Source organism: Zonotrichia leucophrys, chromosome 4 (assembly GCF_028769735.1).
Source record: "Zonotrichia leucophrys gambelii isolate GWCS_2022_RI chromosome 4, RI_Zleu_2.0, whole genome shotgun sequence".
Classification (NCBI taxonomy): Eukaryota; Metazoa; Chordata; class Aves; order Passeriformes; family Passerellidae; genus Zonotrichia; species Zonotrichia leucophrys.
Window position 1 is genome coordinate 22,916,130 of NC_088173.1, and position 19,629 is coordinate 22,935,758.

The following is a 19,629-nucleotide window of genomic DNA, read 5'->3' on the forward strand; positions in this document are numbered from 1 at the left end:
ATTAATACTTTATAGCTGATGCTTGGTTTCACTTTAAATTTAGTTTCAAATTTGCTGGTAAACTTCGCTTCTGGCCTCAGTTTTTGTGCTGTAATGAACAAAAAAACCTTTATCTGAACAATATGCATTCCTTTTGCTTCCCTTTGTGTGAGTTGGAAAGCAATTACAGTGTATTATTGATTAAGTGTTTTATGATAAAACACAAAAGCCATCAAGTAAGCAGGAAAGCAAGAAGGAACAAAGATTAATTTAACAATAAAATCTATAATTGAGATTTTACAGATAGAATGTGGACATTAATTACAGATAAATCATTTAATAAGAGTTCTAACAAGAAAGTTATCTTCCAAAATTCATATAATTTCCAACACAAGGTAATTATTTTTTTGCCTTCCAGTACTGTAAGAAAAAATACAAGTATGAGAATAAATAATGTCTATAAATATACCATTCTGTATATATAAAAGTTCCCCCTCCCATCCTTCCTCTCTTTCATTTATCCTTATTGCTTCTCAGAGTCTCTGACAATTCTGCAATTACCTTCAACTAACAGAAATATTAAAAATTTGAACTAGACCTTAAAGATATCATTTCCCTCAGACCCATTCCACACAGCTCAATAACATCTGGGATTTGCTTTCCGTTTCTTCAGATCAGAAAGAAACCCAAAACCTGAGACCCCCATGAGACAGTGGCCAGGCAGCTGGTGTGTGACCATGCTATGAAGAGTCCATGCTTTTGGACTTTTAGTTGTGCAGGATCGCTGTATGTGGACAATATTGACCTTGTGGGCAACACCCAAGTGATCCTTGTGGCCTGCATTAGCTCAGCACATCCTGGACACGCCAGAAATGTAGCACAATAAGTGGGATTGTTTGTTTCCACACTATAGAAGTTTCATGCATTTAAGCCAGTCCCTTCCTAGCCTGTGAGGGGCCAACAGTCCGGATTTCCTTTCATGAATTGTCTTTTTCTCATACTGTAACTAGCTGTGGTGCCCCATGTCCCCAGCAGAGACGTGTGTGGCATGCTCTCATGGGCTGAGGCCAAGTCCTTGCCCTCAAGAAACACACTCTACTCACATGCCTACCTGCATGCAGCTTTCTTTGGGCCACATTTCTTCTCATGACTTGCTCTCATGAGGGGATGTACCCTTGCATTCAATGGAGACCCAAGGCCCTGCCCTATGCACACCAAGGAGCTCATGTTAAGGCAGTCTCCATGCCATAGTATTTCCTCTGGAAAACGGAAAGCAGTCTCCTGTCAGAACTATTTCATGCATAGGACCAAAATGTAGCAGCCAGATCAATGAGTTGGTGAGGGCAGCCATTAATTAACACACAGGCACACCAGGGCTCATGAGAGTCTCAGTCCCTTAGACCTTTGGACAGGTTTTCACTCCTACAGGGGGCAACGTGCTAGCTAGCACGCAAACAAGAAAAAGTATCCTCATTGGTGAAAATGGGATTTTGTCTTGATAATTGGTTTGTTTAAAATGAAAGTTTTCAAGGGGATAAACAAAACAAATCAAGTAAGACGTGTCCAATGCAACAACAACAAAAAAATTGTGACTTACATACTGCAGGCTTGCCAGATGCTACAGATGCTGAGCCAGAGGACAAACTAATGCAAAAATCTATAACAAACCTGATACTGAACTGCATCTTGTGATGCCTCTCCAAAACTCCTGGTACCTTTAGTCTAGAAAGTGGCTTGGTTTTTTTAATATACTGTATCTAGTTTGTGCCGAAAGAAGCAGCAGTTAAAATTTGCCCCAATGTTTTACTGCCAGCATATTCTAACACACTTAACTGTGCCTGCTTCATGGACATAGATGTTGGGGTTTTTTTCCTAAATTAGCTGATTTTACAAAATTAGTAGTTCCCTGATCTTTATTTCTCCACATAGACAAAATCTGCTTACTTGATGCTGCTTTCACTTACAAAGCCTAAATAATAATAATAATTACACCTTAGCTTTTTCTTCAACGGTGCCAGCTGAAATTATACATGAACAAGATGTTTGGTGGGTGTTTCTTTTTCCTCTGGAAACCAGCAGAAAAGCTGTTAAATACTACATATACTAGAATACTGATTTTAATAATACTCAACGTGCACATCAGTTTCATTGTCAGAAACACTTTAAATTTCTGTATGTTACTAATAACTGAGGAACGTTATTCAGCTTTATAATGTAGTAGGCATCGTCCTTCATATATATTCTTAAAGCAGGATGTATGCTGTACATTTATATACAAAGTTGGTCAGAGCACAGACATTGCAGTGTCATGCTTTCATTCAAATTTCAGATGCCATATGTTCAGTACAATCGCACGGCATCAAGATGCAACATATTGCTTTGCAAATGCAAATAATTTCACACAGTGGCCTTCATGACTGGGAAGGGATAATGAAATGGGCTATATTTTACACATATGAAAAAAAATAAAAGATTTATCATAAATATATGGACCAGTATATGACATTGAAGAACAAGAAGCAAAAAGGAAACAGTGCTCTTGCATAAAGATCAATTCTCTTTGCTGCTGATGGAATGACAGGCTTGGGAGGAGGAGGCTTCTTGTTGTTCTTTGCTTGAGATTTCCCGAGCCCATTGTTGACTTCAATGGGCTTCCCATAACAGTCATAATTTGATAATTCAAAATCCCTTGGCAAGCTTCCAACGATGCTGAAATCATTGGATCTCAGATCAGATTTCGAAGTGCAAACTTTTTTGCATCTGGTCTCACCAACCTATGAAATAAAGAATGAGGGGAATCATGATCGACTCACCACAACTCATTAGCAAACTTCATGCAGCTGCTAAAGAACACTGCAAACAAACATAGAGAGAATTACTTGTTGATAGGGATACATTACATCAGACTAATTTGTGGAATGGTTATGTTATAAAGTACTTAAGGAAGATCAGTCAATCATATCAACTAATCCAAACATTCATAATTGTGTAATTTTTCATGCACAAGGTACCTCATGCTCTGCAATCTGCTATAGTTAGACTCCTTCATTTTAAGATGATAGAAGGGGAGAGAATATTTTTGTGGGGAGTATTTTTGGATATTGATTCTGTGCTGATGAACCTGCAGACCTGCTACTATTCATTACTTGCATTTTTTTAAGCTCTGAAACCTATAGTCAGAATTAGCCCTAAAATTCAATGTTTGATGCAATTATTTTCAGTTTGTTCTGGTTCCAAAGAGTTAACAGGTCAGGATCTTATACTTCATCCTAGGGTGACCATCTTGCACTGTACCTGTGGAGTTTAGTGCCTCTCTAAAAACGGGGAACACAGATGTAACACTATTCTCAGCACTGCAAAAGTCTGTAACTGGGAAATCTAAATCCAACAACAGAATTCCTGTGTTTCCTATAGCTCCTTTACTGCTTTTGGGGATCAAGCAATACTTTTTTTCTGTGAGGAAAAAAGGTTCCTATATTCTCTTCCTTGGATTTTATAAAGTTTTTATTTCAGATTCAACACATCTCTAGGAGAATGAACCCCACACTGTTCAGGGAGCTTGAAGTGATTTAGAGGCTACTTGCAAGGCACTGTTCTTTGTGGCTTGGATAAACCTCTCCCACACTTTCACTTCAGTTGGACTACTCAGGAAAGCAGAGAGAAGAATACAGACTATAAATTTGTTCACATATATAACCTTAGCATTAGTTAAAAAACTGCTAGTTTTCAGGCTATACCCATGGGCAACTGACATAAATGTATGTTTCAGTAAGGCTTCCTGGAGCCAGTGGTCCACTAAAACTCAGCAGCTCCAAAAGCTGCTGTCCCTTTTACCCATTAGCCTGTCTCCTCCACAATGACCTCAGGTATTTTACCCTCAGCTCTCTCCACCTCTGGTTTTCTGCAGTTTTTGGCTGATAGTTTGGGATATTTGCATAGTCATATTTTGTAACTACTAAAATAATAATAATAGTGTCATAAATACAGTACCAGGTTTATGGATGAATGAAAAATATTCTGAAGAATATTATTAGCTTCTCTACAACAGTGACAACCTATCCTGTGTGGAAAGAACTGAGGCAGTCAAGAAAAGACTTAAACTTTGATTGGGGCTTTTACTCCCATTATTGACAAAGCTGATTCTAGTGCAGGGTGGAAAAGAAGCATGGCACTATTCCTTCTGAAAAAAGTGGTTACACCTTCCCAAATTTTCCAGAGTTCTATTTTTCATGAAAGCAGTACCTTTTGAAACCAATGCATTAAACTGAGGTGCAGGTTTGTCCTGGTTCCAGCCAGGAGAGGGTTAATTTTTGCAGTAGCCAGGAGGAGACATGGCAAGGGCGCAGAGGTTATTCTGTATCACCTCATGTCTCAGGTCATTTCCAGGGCTAGGGAAAGGGATTCCCTTCTGGCACAAAGACTTTTTTTCTGGTCAACAAAATGTACAGAGGAAGCCATCCAGTATTGCCTATTGCCAGGGAATTTTTCTGTGTGAATCATTTATTTTCTTACATCTTTTTTTTGCTAATATTATTGCTGCTCGTTTTCATATCTCATTGCCATTTTCAGTAAATTTTTCTTATCTCAAACCATTATCTTTATCTTTTGTGCCTCCACTTGGAGCAAGGTGGTGGAGCAGTGCGCAGTTTTAGTGGGAGTACTAAACTGGAGAATATCATTCCTAAACCACCACAAAATCAAGATTCCAGGTTACAAAAAAGAAAAACAAGATAGGTGTTCCCTGATGGCAGGACAAATCTATTTGTACAAATCTCTTGCAACTGTCTCCTAGTCCTCAAAGACTTGACAGCCTGAGACAGTGTTCATTACTGGAGTAGCAGGGGCAAACTGTCAAGTAAGGTGGTGACTAAGACACAGATAAACATGATTATATGACCCTGGGTGACAGGATGCTATAATTCACCAATCTGAGACATTCCTTCCAATTAGATCATATCCAACGACATAGGTAATGAAGATATAAAGCAGACCCTTGTGCAATGAAAAATGAGCTTGCAGGACTGGGGTGCATGTTAACTGAAGAGTCATAGGAATATTAGATTTTTTCCATGGTCAAATCTAGCAAGATTTAGTAAGACCACGACAAGAAATGGAATCATGTATGAAATTATAGGCCTCCTTTTGGATTTGAAAATTTGTAGCCCATTCCTCATACTACCGGTAATACGTTGTAAAAATTCAGTGACACTAATTGCAGCTTAAATCCTCTCATTTCTAGCACAAAATATTCCTGTTCCAACTACAGTATCTAGAGTGCTCCCCTAAAGGCTGTTACAAGTCGGTTCTCATTCCCATTCAGGACTGAGAGTGGATTCTAGGTCACCTCTGCCTTATAAGCAGAGAACTGTTCACAGCATGTTCACACACAGCTTTGCTTAGTTCAGTGTCAGCTGGAATACTGATTTATCAGGGTGACACAATTTTCCTTGTATGAGCAACCTGACCCAAATTTTTCTTTAATAAGTATATGTTACTTTTGAAAAGAACTTCATCTATTTCCGTGGTTTTACAATTCCGACATTCTTCTATTTACTGCATTCAGCTGCTACATGAACATATTTTAAAATTTTTTCTCATATACATCTTCAATTCTTCAATGTTTCTGTTGTTTTAAACTAAATTCACTCCAGTTGACCTAAAACTTTCCCTAAACAATGTTATATAATATAAAGTATATATGACTGTCTGATTTTTATTGATTTTGCCTTGGTTTGTGCTAGAAGTGCAACAATAATCCTAACAATGCCCCTGCTCCTCCTCACTTTCCCCACTTACTGCACAAAAAACTTACCAAATGCTACAGGAACATTTTCTGTACAAAAAATATTGTAGGGCTTGATTTTAGAGTTCTACACTTGATGTGTAAAGAAAAGTAAAATACATACTTTTGACTTTATCCTGACACAGAAAATACTTGATGTCACTTGCCTTATCCTGCCCCAGCATCATGACCTGTGAGCCAGACCCAACCCACAGGATGCTTCCACCAGATTTATGGCTTTTCCTCAGCAGAGGATGGGGAGCAGCTGTTTGGGAAGGGAAGGCTTCTGGGATAGTGTAGGGACACCCTGCATTCCCGGGGAGCTGGGCAGTGACTCTTTGTCTCTCTGCAATGGATTTGGGGGGTAGCCAAGGAGACCACAGGAAGGTGACAGCTCATGGGGCTTGGCCCAAAACACAGACCTAGTTCTCTGTTTCTTCCGGGACTGGACCATCTTGTCTAGGTTCAGTAGGATGGACAGACTACCTGTCTTTTAACGAACAGCTCCGAAGCACCTAAAAATGCCTCCTAGAATCCATAAGGCCCCTTGTGATATCCTTTCTCACCTTTTAAATAATTCGGGCTGACAGGTGCTTGTCGCCAAGCTCGACACCTGCTGCTGCTCCAGAGCTGCAGCACGTGTGCCTCTGCAGAATGCCTTTGGTTGCAGAATTAGGGGAATAATGTGAGAAGAAAATGGGGAAAGAGATGAAAGAATAAGTGCTGCCTATGCATGCAGACTTTCAGGCAGGAGCAACTAACTCCCCACCTCTGCCTCTGCTGCTTCTGGTGCTCCTCCTCACTTTCCACATTTACTGCCCAAACGAGTTAAACTAGATTTTCCTTTAAAAACATCCAGGATGGAGAATTTTTTCCATGACTTTGTTCCTCAGAAACATATGTACCTTATTTCTAATCTGAATTTATTTGGCTTCAATGTTCAGACACGAGGCATGACTATAGTTAGTCTGATTAACTGCTGGTACACAGAGATGGTAACAAATCTAACTTTGATTTTGCATAATTTAGATGATGTAACCAGGCTGACACATGAAGCCAAGAAAAATGTTCTTCAAGAATTTCTTACCTTCACATCATTACCTCTGTCAACCTAATTGATAGTACTTAAAAAGTTATATTCAGTTTGATTAAATGAATAAACAGATTAATTTCACTGAGCCATTTAGGAGCTAACATAGGGCTGAATTATGAGTAATATTAAAGATAATTAATACTTACAAACAATAATTATTAGTCAGAGCCCTGTAAGCTATGCAATATTCTCCACTGATTGATGTCAGGCTTATAATTATTCATGTTATGCCACTTAGCTTTAAAAGTACTGGCACAAAGTTAGCTTCTTGCTGTATTTTGAAACCCTCCCAGATTTAAAGGATTTATTAAAAAATCAACATTAATGTTCCACAGCACTCACAGACCAGCTCTGTAAAAAAATTCTAGATGCAACTTAAGCTGAAATCTTGAATGTAAAATGTCTAAATTTAATAGATACTGTTTAATATTCTCATCAGCTACTGTGAATGAGAGCTATTTCATCCTCACATTGAATATATTTGGCTTTTCCCCAGACATGGAGCAGAGTATTTGTTCAATACTTTTCTCTTTTCAGTTAATTCTTGATACTTACAGTACCTCTACCTAGTATAGTACCATTACTCATCTCACAAGGTTTTTTATTCTTGCTGTATATGCAAAGTAACTTCCTATTGCCTTCAGTTATGCTAAGCATATATCTCTTTTCTTACTTACACAATTATTTCATTGAGTTCAGCTTATATTAATTGCTATCACCTCCCACTTGCCAGTGAGGAGAAAAGAGAAATGCTTGAAGCTGAATTAGTTTTAAATCTTTGGTGAATTTGTTTTCAATTGTGCTATTTGTTAGGTTTTGTGTTTTTTCTTAAATTAGTGTAGCTTTACTTCTGGTTTGAACATTATTAGCTCACCAGCCCCATTTACACTTTTTGTTTAAATTCTTCCATCCAGATTAGACACTTGTCAAATTTGTGAAATCTGACCTTTTACAGCATTAAAAATATCAGGGACTTGATTCAATTTGTTTTGTGCAAATAGAATAAAGATCCTTTTCAATTGACTGTTCATCCTGTGATCAAGTCCTCTTTATCCATCAGGATGAAGTGCAATATAAAAGCCATCATTTTTGAGAGCAGAAATTTATTATCCATAGCTCCTAGCAAGGCTTCAAACACACTACAGCACTGCCAGCTTCTCGAGCCCAGCACGTGTCCCTCAGGCTGAAGAGCTTCCCCACTGGAATGCTGTGTTCCCTGTCCAACACAGCACATCCTCCTTGCCACAAAACCCCCTCTGCTGCTGTGCTTCCAGCCTCCTGTTGGCATGCACATCTGTCCCCAGGGCTGCCAGCTCTGCAAGGGGCTTCCATACAAGAAGAAGGAGGAGTTTTTTAACAAGCTCTGTTATTCATCGCTCTTGCACTTGTTTTGTGCTCTTCTCTTGTTCTTGCCATAATGATAGATGTAGATCATCAATAAAGTAGTGATTATTTAGCATTAGTCTGTATTCACACTGGGTATATTTTCTGGTGCAGCTCAGCAGGAATATGCTACCACATTCCAAAATACAGGACAAAAAATATTAATGCATAAAATATCACAGTATTACAGCACAGTTGAGGTTGGCAGGGACCTCTGGAGATCATCTAGCCCAACCTCCTGCTCAAAGCAGACTGCCTGGGGCCTTTTTACAGTCATGTTTGAATTATCTCCAAGGATGAATACAGGAATCACTGGAGCAGAAAGTACCTACTCTGTACCTGAAATGCTGTCAGGAACTATTAAAATAGGCTGCAGCCTGTGGTTTTGTGTACAAGGTAAAATGTAACCTGAGTTTTTGGTGGTTCTACAATAAAAAAAATTGAGTCTGGAGTTCCATGTGAGGGAAAAATACCTGGGTAGACCAGGTCACCACAGGTCACCACCAGTGGTCAAGTACATTGCAACTCAGTACAGATGAACACAACCTATCTCTGGTTTCAGAGCCTAGATGTGGCTCTGACAAGATAAAGCAAGCAACAGCACCACTTTTTAAAAATAACTGGCATTAGAGCTATTACCACCACTTGCATAGTGCTATTCATCATCTGCCAGAACCATTCTTTTAGCAAATGTTCTCTCCAGTCATTAGCACATTATCTGTGGGGGACAGCTTCTAAAAATGGGCTTGATGAAAATGTGACTTTTCAAATTGAGGGGTGTTGTTATAGTTAACAGCGCAATCTCTCACTGTAATCACGTCAGCAATGAAAGCAAAAAAAATAAAAAATGAATCATCTTCAAAACATTTCCCTTTTTGCTTGTTTTTCTCACTGTATGATGTTTCATTGCTAGGAAACACATGCAAACTCCTGCTGAGGATTCCCAATAAAAAGCCAGTGCAAGCAGTTATCACCAGATTGCATAATTTTCTCCTCTGCTTAGAACAGCATCTACTTGCAGCCTCTCTGAGCTGAGGGAGCCAAGCTGTATTTTCTCATGGCTTTTTGCCTCTAAGTGCATAGCCACTGCTTCTCCTAGAAAAACACATCAGAAGTGCTTATTTTTTCTTCTTTTTCCTACAGATTCAGGGTGATCTTGACAGACAGACCACTCGACTTTAATCAGACAGTCATATTGATAAACCTCTGGGTTTAAAATGGCACTGACATTTCAAGGGTTTTTGTTGGAGGGAGCATGACTCATAAAGCTTGGACTTGAGGGGTTGGCGTATGCTAGCAGCATGCAGCTTTTGTATCAGCCATTTCCCAGGAGCTGGTGAAGTAGCTATACATCCATGGAAGCCTTTCTGCATCTTTGGGTGATTGGCAAATTGTGAGCACTCTTTTCACTTTGCCATCTTCACTGCCACTGTTGGAAATTATTGATCATGACCACTGACTGTTGATACAGTGACAAAAGTGCTTTCTGCTGACAACTTTCAATGAAACCTTGCGGGTTCTGTTGTAGGGGATCGCTTTGCCTAAACTGCAATTATGAATTAGATTAAGCTTTTAATATTTATGATACACTGAAAAGCTTATCCCTTTAGTCCATAAAAATGGAACAGTAGCTGCTTGTATTTTTAGGGATTATTATGAGGTTTTGTTATGCTTTTTTTTAACTAAAATAAAATATGCCAAGTCTCCAAACCCGATCCCATTTTAACTTTCACAAATGGAGCAAGAACATGAAAACAAGTTGTTCCACAAAGACTGGAACCAAGGATGCTTGATCGCCCCACCTGCTTCCCTCTGATCCTCCTCATAACCAAGAATATTCTCAACCCAGCAAGTTCCCTGTACCCCACATGCAGGCCCTTTCCCCAGATCTCCTGCAGAGACACCACTACTGCAACACTGCAAAAGCAGGAAGTGCACAGCCTGCTGCTCAGGGAACACAAATTGCCTTAGCATCAGGATCAGGGCCATTTTAAAGTGAAATAAAGTAATTTCTCTTTTTAAATTTGATTCCTCTCAAAACAATTTACAGATATGTATCAGCACCATTCAGTTAATGTTTATAATACATAAGAGCTTAATTAAATCAGGAGAAACACTAATAAACGGAATTATTCATGCTCCCTGTTTCTCCTCACTTGGAATTTTCTGCTTCCACGTCTTTTCTGTTGCTTTTGCCTTCAAGTCCCATCTGGTATATCCACTGTTTCAAGCCTAGCTATGCTGACATTTCCAGCTACACCCTCAGTCACTTTTGCCTGAATATCACCTCCTATGTGGAAAAAGAACATCCTTAAACATTTCTATAGGACATATACTTATTACAGGGGTGCAGTTATAAGTAATCCTTTTCTCCTAAAATCACTTAAGTCTTTCCAGACATTTAGCAAAGTATTTGCTCTTGCCTCCCACACAATCCTATGTGACCCTGATGAGAAACAGCTCCTGAAGTTCTGGGACAGCACTCAGGCCTCTTTTTGTTTTGTATTCTTTATGCCTTTCAACATACAGTTTTTTTCCATTACCTGCTTCTTTAATGTTACTCTCCCTTGCATATTTTCCATATGACAAATGCATTCTCTACTTGATCATTACTAGGTCTGTATGGGAGTAATCCAAATTTTGTGAGGCAGGCCTACTTTTGGATTAGAAGTCAGAGCTACCAAAAGATTTACACCTGTTCTGATTTAGGACTTTAGTACACGCTTTTCCAGGGCCAAGAACTTTCAAAGTACTCCTACACAGCAGCAGGTTCAGAGAGAGAGCTTTCAGCGAGGTAGATTTATAGCTTTCAAATATATAAAATCTAGAATCACTGTCCTGCCACATCCTGATGTCAAATGATTCATTGGTTTGGGACGTTTTTATATCTCAACCTGGTCATCTTTCCAGAAATTACCAGCCCAGGATACGTTTCCTCTGGTAGGTTGTGTTTCAAAGCAGATGGATTAATTCAAGTTGGATCATTACCCATAAGCTACTCAGCCACATGACCAGCTTTTACAGCAAGGAATACCTATTTCCACTATGGCTTGTAAAATTTTTTTTTTTTTGTAAATCTCTGTATAAAGATCATTAGAAGCTACTGGAATGTTAAAGGTCCCTCATAACAAATTGTGAAGGCTGGGAAGACCCTGAAAAGTGCAGGTTAAACATGAGAAGGTGAGGCTGGCATTTCAAGATCGTGGAGGGGAGTTGCTACAATAGAAGGGCAGACTGAATTCTGAATTCTAAAATCCTTCAGCCTGCTGCTAGACACACTCATGGGGAACATTGCTTAACTTCTGTGGATAATGATTACCCTTCTAAGTCTTAAAATACACTGTATACCAGTGCCTTCTTGAAAAAAAAATTGAAATATGAAAGCACAACATAGGTGATAATAGATAATTTCATTTTTCACTTGGATATGACAATGGCACGTACCTCAGAGAATATGCATACCAAGGAGAATCAGTAATTTAGCAATTGGTTTTGTTCACACTACTGAAAAACTGTAAATTTTTGTTAAACTTGTAATTTATCGAGCTGAACACATAAAACTTCTAAGTATTGGAAATAGGAAAAATATATTATATGCTGCACTGCTGCATTTTTGCAACTATTCTGTCAGAATAAACAGCTGGATTTGGGACCTGCAGATTGCTGAACACAAAATTATCCCATTCAGTTTAGGGAAAGCAAAACTACAGCAGAGCCATTTTCTTTCTCATGTTGTCTAGGCTTGGGGAATTACTCATGACACAAGCCAAAGCAGTCATGGGGTTACTCTAAGCTGAGACTAGTTGTCTACCAAAACATTTTCCAAATATTCTTCTACCAGATGAGAATTATGGTAGTTAAGTGCATTGAGCTGCAGGTATTGCAGATCACTGCAGCTACCTGCAGTTCTTCTGGACTGGGGGCAATTAGTTAGTCAAGCTGGGATAATTTGAGCTTGATACTACGACAGGATTTCAGCCATTTTTGCATAAACTACTCCTTTCTTAAAGAAACATTGAAGTCACTGTGTACCAATATTACCACTTGGATCTAGCCTAGCAGCTTTATTTTATACAACAGAATTGCTGATTCATTGAAAAGGACAAGCCAAATTCATATTAGACGTGTTGTAGAGTAACATATTTTCTTCTGCAGAATAAATGTCAAGTAAATATCACTTAGGACTGAAGGCAGTTGGACTGGGATGTCTGAAAACTCTTGCAGCACAAACAGGGACTTCTAAAATATTAGGAATTTAGCAATATGATGGAAAATTTCGGCCTGAGTGAAGTTGTACATGTCATCTTTAACCATATAGTGAAATCTGACTGATTTACACATAAACTCCATCTGGCAACGAAGAAATGCAGGAACTGTTTGACACAAGCAGACAGGTCTTTTGTCTACAAATGCCTCGACTTCTGGATTCCTGGCTTCACAGGCATGCAATGCAGTGCAGCTGTGGCCATCCCAAGGAAAGCAATGAGCTGGGTGTTATTTGAGTATGCTCTCAGCAAATACTGTCTGAGAGTTCTGTCCTCTGAATAGTTACAGTTTGACAGCTGCTATTTATTATGAGAAAAACAGCAACTGTAAAGCTGCTTGCTACTTTATTTACCTGAAGCTAAGCAGCAACCATTCTGCTACTACATAAAAAGATAAATTTTTCACTTAGAACTTCTGACCCCAAATCACTAGGGACCAATTGGTCAGGCTGCTGGCCATTAGTTACCAGCATGTTTTTAATGTCATGACCCTTTCCAAGATTAAGCACTATTCAAAATTACTACAAATACTATATTCCTGGATTTGGGTTAATAGAGAAGACTGCTGATTTTGCATACAAAGCTTTGCAGCTCCTACCTGTAAAGTGCTGATGTGAACAGGAGTCCCTGTGCCATTCACAGTGTTCTTCTTGGCAGCATTTCCACCCTTCCCTTCTGCTTGCTCTGCCTTGGCAATCTTTGCTTTTTCAGCTTCAATTCTCTTTGGATTGTTTAGCATTACCTGAACCACAGCATATTCCACCAGGGATGCAAACCCAAAGAGAAGGCAAACAATCAGCCAGACATCTAAGGCCTTCACATAAGACACTTTGGGAAGTTCAGCAGCAAGAGTGGTACATTCAGATGCCAAGCTGAGCACTGAGAAAATACCTACAAAAAGAGAAAACAATATATTGAATAAGAAAACTTCCCTTCAATGACAGTGGCTGTGCTCTTCCTCTGAAACAGACAATAGTGAATTGATGTTTTGCAACAGTGAATGGGACTTCACAATGTGGTTGGCGCAGCAGGTGTACAAAGTGCACATGCCTTCAGCTAATGAACAAGTTAAACAGTTAGCTAGTGCAGTTAATGATGAATTACTAATAATGATTACCTTCATTTTATAAACAGAGAAACAAATAAGTGAGGCTAAACTGGTTGTTATGGTTTCTTGTCCCATCACACATCACACAGTTGGGAAATGGGGTTTCCAAAGACTTATCTTACAATGTGCATCTAATTCTGGGAAGGTGGAAGAGAAAAATATCATACTTAAAACAAAAAATGGAATCCTTTAAATTAGAATAGCATTGTCCCAGAAATCTAAACTGTGCTGCAGCAGGAGCAATTCTCTGAATGAGCTGTTCACAAGTGTGATATTCAGACCATAGGTAAAAGGGAAGTTTTTGCTGACAAGCAAAGTTGTATGAGCAAATCAAAGAGCCTTTGTTCCCAATTCCCTGAGAAGATGAAAACGTGGAGGTGACTGAGGATCACAGTCATTTCCTATTTGAGCTTCAAGGATCAAGAAGCAGCTTTCTAGATAAAGGGCATTTCATGAAGCCCTTATCATGAAAAATACCCACATGTGCAAAAGCTGTTAGAAGGTCACACTCATCATGGATTTCACCAAGCATTTCCCCTAATAAGGCTTCCAAATGTCACCATCAACACAGGATTCATATCACAAGAGACAAATACAAGCTTGACGCCAAAGAAAGATTTCTCACAGGCTCCTGTGAAAATAGTAGCACGAAGAGCTACACTTGGAAAAAGCCAACTTTAGAAATGGCTGTCATGTAGGGAAAAATTAGTTCAATCTCCATGTTCAGAAGGTCTCATTTTGGTTTTGTGAATGCTAATGATAAAAATCTTTATTTATGAGTGGGAGGCTTAATGAAATAGAATTGATGTCTATAAAAATGTTGGCCAAAAGGAGTCTCAACTATATTTTTTATAGTGCATGATTTTTTTTTTCATTCACAGAGATTTATTTGCTTCAGATCCATTTTAAGTAACTGAGGATGTGAAAATGTAAATTAAAATGAAACTATCTGTATTGGCCTATGAAAATATTCATTTCTACTTGATCACAAGCAACACATTCTTTAGCTAGTGTTCCCATTTGGATTTCAGTGAGATTGATTGATATGGTATTTTATTTAGCATTAATCTCAAATGCACTAGCTCTTAGAACACTGAAGCATAAAGAAATGTTTATGGTCATGTGATTTTAAACCACAACATTTTATGATGTTTTATTTAGAAATATGTAGTATCAATGTACCACTGCAAAGCTGGAATTTTTTTTGTTCATGGGTATAATAAAGAATAATCAGATGTGTTATCTCAGAACAGAATGATACAGCAAATACTGAACTGAATCCTCAGTGTACACTCTGGCTTACTTTCCATCTGCTGTACCTGAAGCATTCACATACAAACAGTGTACACACATCAAACAGCTCTGCACGTCACTGAGCTCTTGGGGTCAGCAGGCCATGCCACAGCTGTAGTCCTGTGTACAACCCAATTAGTCAAGATAATATTGTTACTATTAGCTCTGTGTCCTGCTATTTCATTATAAATGAAGGGCCTGCCTACTCTGCTGGGCTGAGCAGTACGACTGTATGAGCTTCAAGTACTCTCATGAAGTGAGTTTGTAATGAAATAAAGCCAGTCAGGTAACAGGAATGCTAGTTCTTTTCAAAGATCATTTCTATCAATCTTCAGAAAGACATTTCCAATAGGTAGCTATAAAGAGCCTTACTTACTATGCTGCTTTCTTACTCATTATTCAAATGTTGGAATTCCTGTAAAATGCATATTGCCTGTGTTTGCAGCATCACCCGTGCATAGACGGATCAGATTTGTCCAGGTTGAAGGAGTGGAGACAGTGTGCTCTTCACCCAAATGCTGGAACTAGAAGCAAGTGAAGTCTTAATGCCAAGGTGGAGTTCACAGGGCTTGGAATGAGCAGAGTTCAGTGAAAATTATGAGTGGATAATGGAAGTGAAGTTGCTTTCAGGGTCCAGTGTCATGTAGCCAAAGCAACTGAGAATGGCTCAATGGTGTTACAGTGGATTGTGACAGCACATAAAAACGCAGGTTACCCAGTGGGACTCTTGCAGCACTTGCATCAGGATTGATCCAAAATGACAGCCAGGATAGAACAACAATTAGCAGTGTAGGAGCATAAACACCCATCATGTAAAATCCAACTTGTCTTCTTAAAGTGAAGATTACTTCTACACAAGTGTAATAACCTTTAAAGAAATAAATGCATTAATGTTTAATGTGCTTTGCAGATGAAAATATCTTTTCAGGTGAAAATATCTTCCAGGTCTTTTTCTGCTTAAAAGCAAAAGTTCAATGCTTTGATTTTCTTTATAAAGGTAAAGACTTTAACTTGGAAAAAAAAGAATCAAAACACAGATTTACTTGAGCACCAATTGTGGTTAGGGTGTGGTACTTTGTGCTGTAAGGAACCCTTCCACGTCTCAAAGCAGCAGGAGGCTGAAGTGACTCCCAGCTTGATGCTGGCTTCAAGATACAGTTCTGACAAAACCAATGGAGTCTAGCAGTCCTACTAGTTTAAGCTCATCTGAAAATCCTACTTAGCATTATTTTGTGCAAAAGATGAATTAAGAAATATTAGTCCAGTAGGTTTAGAATGGAATGAGGTGAATGAATGTGACTAACCAGAGATTTCCTCAGTACTGAAAGTTGGTACAAATGACTTCTAAAATTGGTAAAGACATTCTTAAAAAGACTCTAGAAAAGCTGCAAATTTTGTAAACAAGGAAGAATGTATCAAATCTTTTAAAATTAACATCTAAAGCATACAAACTTCAGATGATGTTTAAAATGAATTCAACCCAAAACAAAGTTGCAGTTACTAGATGTTTTGCTGGAGATAACAAATGTATCAAGAAGTCTGATAACCAGAAAATAATTAATGTCCATATTTTCACTCAATTAGAAGAACTGGAATTTCTATGTTAATAATAACACAACAGTGTTGGAAAAAGCCTGAAAACTTCAAAAACTATTCTATCACAAGAAAAAGGCATTTCTATGTTATATTACATAAACTTAAAAATTGAAATCAGACTGTATTTATCAATCCTATTGGTGAGATGTTTATTTAGAAGATAGAATGTGTCAAAAAGTTCTCCATTTACCTTCCATATTCCATCAGTTAACTGCTGTACAATGATATGTCATCGTAAAAGTGCTGTTTGGGCATACAGACACCACAACAGCAAAACTATAAAACATTAAGGACAAACATCTTTGTGTAGAAGACACTATACTGTATTTTATAGCTCATTCCATCATCTTCAGTGATTACTTCACTGAGAAATTTTCCCTCTATAATTTATGAATGGATTCCAGACACTTTTAGGTTTTGTTTTCAAATAAGAGATGACCTTCAAAATCATTATTTGTTTGTGTTATGTAGGAAATTCATTCTGTATGCCTTCATTTGAATAACATTTCATCAGACAGAGTACGGTATCTATTGCCCTCACCATTCAGCTCAAAAGGACCTATTTGATCTGTCATAAAATTGATGAATAACAGGAAATTTGCAAATATAAATATTCAATGTATTGCTTCAAAAGAAGTCCAGATTTGCTGACCCTCTTTTAACTTAGGTAAGTATGATAAAACATTAGTTGACAGAAATAGGCAGTGAAGATTAAGGGTTTTTGCAATTGTCAGGGAACTCCTATATAAGACATAATTTTGAAAATCTGCTCCTTAAAGCAAAAGCTCTCTTGATTTTCTGACAAAATTATTCAGCTCTGTGTGTGAAATGTGCTGGTAAAAATACCTTCAGCATAAGAATTTTCAAGTAAATAAAAAAATGGAGCATTGAAAACAGCCTTTGAAAATATTTCATCATACTAAATATTCAATTCTCATTACTGAAATATTAATTCTGGTTTTGGTTGTGAGATTAAATGGAGGTTCTTTACAGAATGGATTTGCAGTAAAAGAATTGCAAAAACTTTTCAAAATGGTTCCCTCATGGTCTTTCTTTAATGTTCAAAGCACACACACAGAGAATATTTTACTGAACATTTTGCACCATGTCATTGGTGGTCACAACCCGCTGAAACTTGGGAAAACACCAATAATTTTCTTTGTGTATAATTCTTAAATATTTTTTCTTCCTAAAAACGTAGGGTTCCTAAAATAGGATTCCTATCTAAAGTTTTTTAGACATTTAATTTCAGATTTAGGGCATGCCCCAAAATAATCACAATAGTATACACATTTTACAATTTTCCCATTTGTATGGATTTCATTTGGGAACTGCAAGATCCATTTCTTTAGTTTTTACTAATTTACGTACTAATTTTTTCAGTAATTTCATTTTTTAACTAGGAACAAAATATTTCTCTCACTGCTAAGAAAAGTTTTGCCATATTCTGAATGCCATCACTGCTAGCTGCTAGATATGCTTTCAAAAAATCAGAATTTTTCTGAAGAGAGCTAATTTCTTATTATTTACAAATTATAAATCACCTATGAAGAGTGGATGAATTATGTTATCAGCATGAGATCTCACTCATTTTGCAGTTAAAAACCAAAGCTCACTTTTATTTTCATTATCTTTTCAAATTAAATTCTTAACTCTGAGATCTGCTAAGATTCCTTGAGATCTCTCCAGGCTTGGAATCTACCACAGGAGCAACTGCAAGTAACAGAGCCTCCACTTCAGCTGAATTGCCAACAGGAAACTTTCAGAGGGTCTTCAGAAACTGCAGCACCACAGACTTCCCAACTGAGTTTTAACAGAAGAGTTATTCCCATGATGTAAAAGCACAGACTAAAATACAGCTGGTCTTGTAGAGAGACCTATGGTTGTCATAGCGTGAGTCATTTGGATATAATGGTTAGCATGAATCAATCAATGTGAAAAAGGTAAATCATTAAAACCCAGAAAGCAGAAAACCATTGAAAAATTTGTGCCAACATTAAAACCATAATCATAGGAATAAATAAACAGAAGGCTGAGGATTGGAAGCAGCTTTCAAAAATGACAGAATTTCGAGAACAGTTAGAAAAAGGAAGAATCTGTAGGGTGAAGCATTTGGAATTACACTCTAGTACCATCCACTTATGGAAAAAAAGCCTAACCAGAAAATCAAAATTTACCCACTTTGCTCCAACTGGCATGATTCTGTATGAACAATCCTTCAGAAAAGTTTGATATTTACAAGTATAAACAGGTATTAGGACCACAGAAATAAAATGGAGATAATAAGACTATGATATCTGTAACATTTAATCTCTTCTTCAACTTGGATATTTCTATATTTGAACTAGAATAATAGTTCAAATTATTTAACTATTATTATAACAATTATTGAACTTTTATATTCACATATTAAACTTATATGCACCACTCAGTAGTTAAAAGTAATCTATTTTGTCCCAGAAAACATGGACTGGAATATTAACCATTAACTATAAACAGTAATTGAAGGAAGCTTAGAGTTTTTTACCAAGGAAATAACTTATATTACCTACCTGTGCCTTTGTAATACTTGGTACAGTTACCATATTCAATATCCTCCTTTTTAATATCAAACTGAGGCAGAGCAATTTTCTCTAGCTGTACAGGATCTCCAGACTGCCAGATAAACCGTAAGTCATCAGTTGTGTAACCAACTGCAAGAAAAAAGTATAATAATAATTGTCTAAAGATCCACCTCAATCACAGTAAACTCTGCAAGAAAACCTAGCATATATGTATTGTATATCTTTCAGTCTTTTTCTGTTTATTTCCTGCTCAAATAAATAAATACAAAAATTAAATAATCTGCAGCTGCATTTTTATGTGGGCTGAAGTTGGGACTTAGTGGGTGAAACATTACATTATCAGCAATATTAGGATGACTAAGAGGTATTTGTTACAGGGTGTACTTTTCACACAAAGAAAGCAAAGCAGTATTTTGCACAGCTTTCAAGCCTCCATACTCATTCATACTCTATTTCAGCAAAAATATGAACAAGATGAATTTTAATGAGTCTGAGTAACTTCAAAAGAATTTAACAACTCAATTACCGTGATGAATCTTCATGTTTGTGTAGAACGACCACACTGC

The 19,629-nt window shown here is 37.6% G+C and overlaps 1 protein-coding gene across 2 annotated transcripts in view; it reads right to left on the reverse strand.

Annotated features, from left to right (window-relative positions):
* Window positions 1-244: 244 nt before the first annotated feature.
* Window positions 245-19,629, reverse strand: part of GLRB (glycine receptor beta) — a 47,080-nt gene continuing 27,695 nt past the window's right edge. Inside the window, exons 7-10 of one of the 2 annotated variants that reach the window (XM_064710785.1) lie at window positions 19,052-19,192; window positions 15,619-15,771; window positions 13,101-13,393; window positions 245-2,753 (exon numbers count right to left, since the gene is read on the reverse strand). In XM_064710785.1, coding sequence (XP_064566855.1) covers window positions 2,457-2,753; window positions 13,101-13,393; window positions 15,619-15,771; window positions 19,052-19,192 — 884 coding nt within the window. In that variant the 3' untranslated portion in view covers window positions 245-2,456. The remainder of the gene's footprint in view (window positions 2,754-13,100; window positions 13,394-15,618; window positions 15,772-19,051; window positions 19,193-19,629) is intronic. The other variant, XM_064710784.1, reaches the window with a different exon arrangement.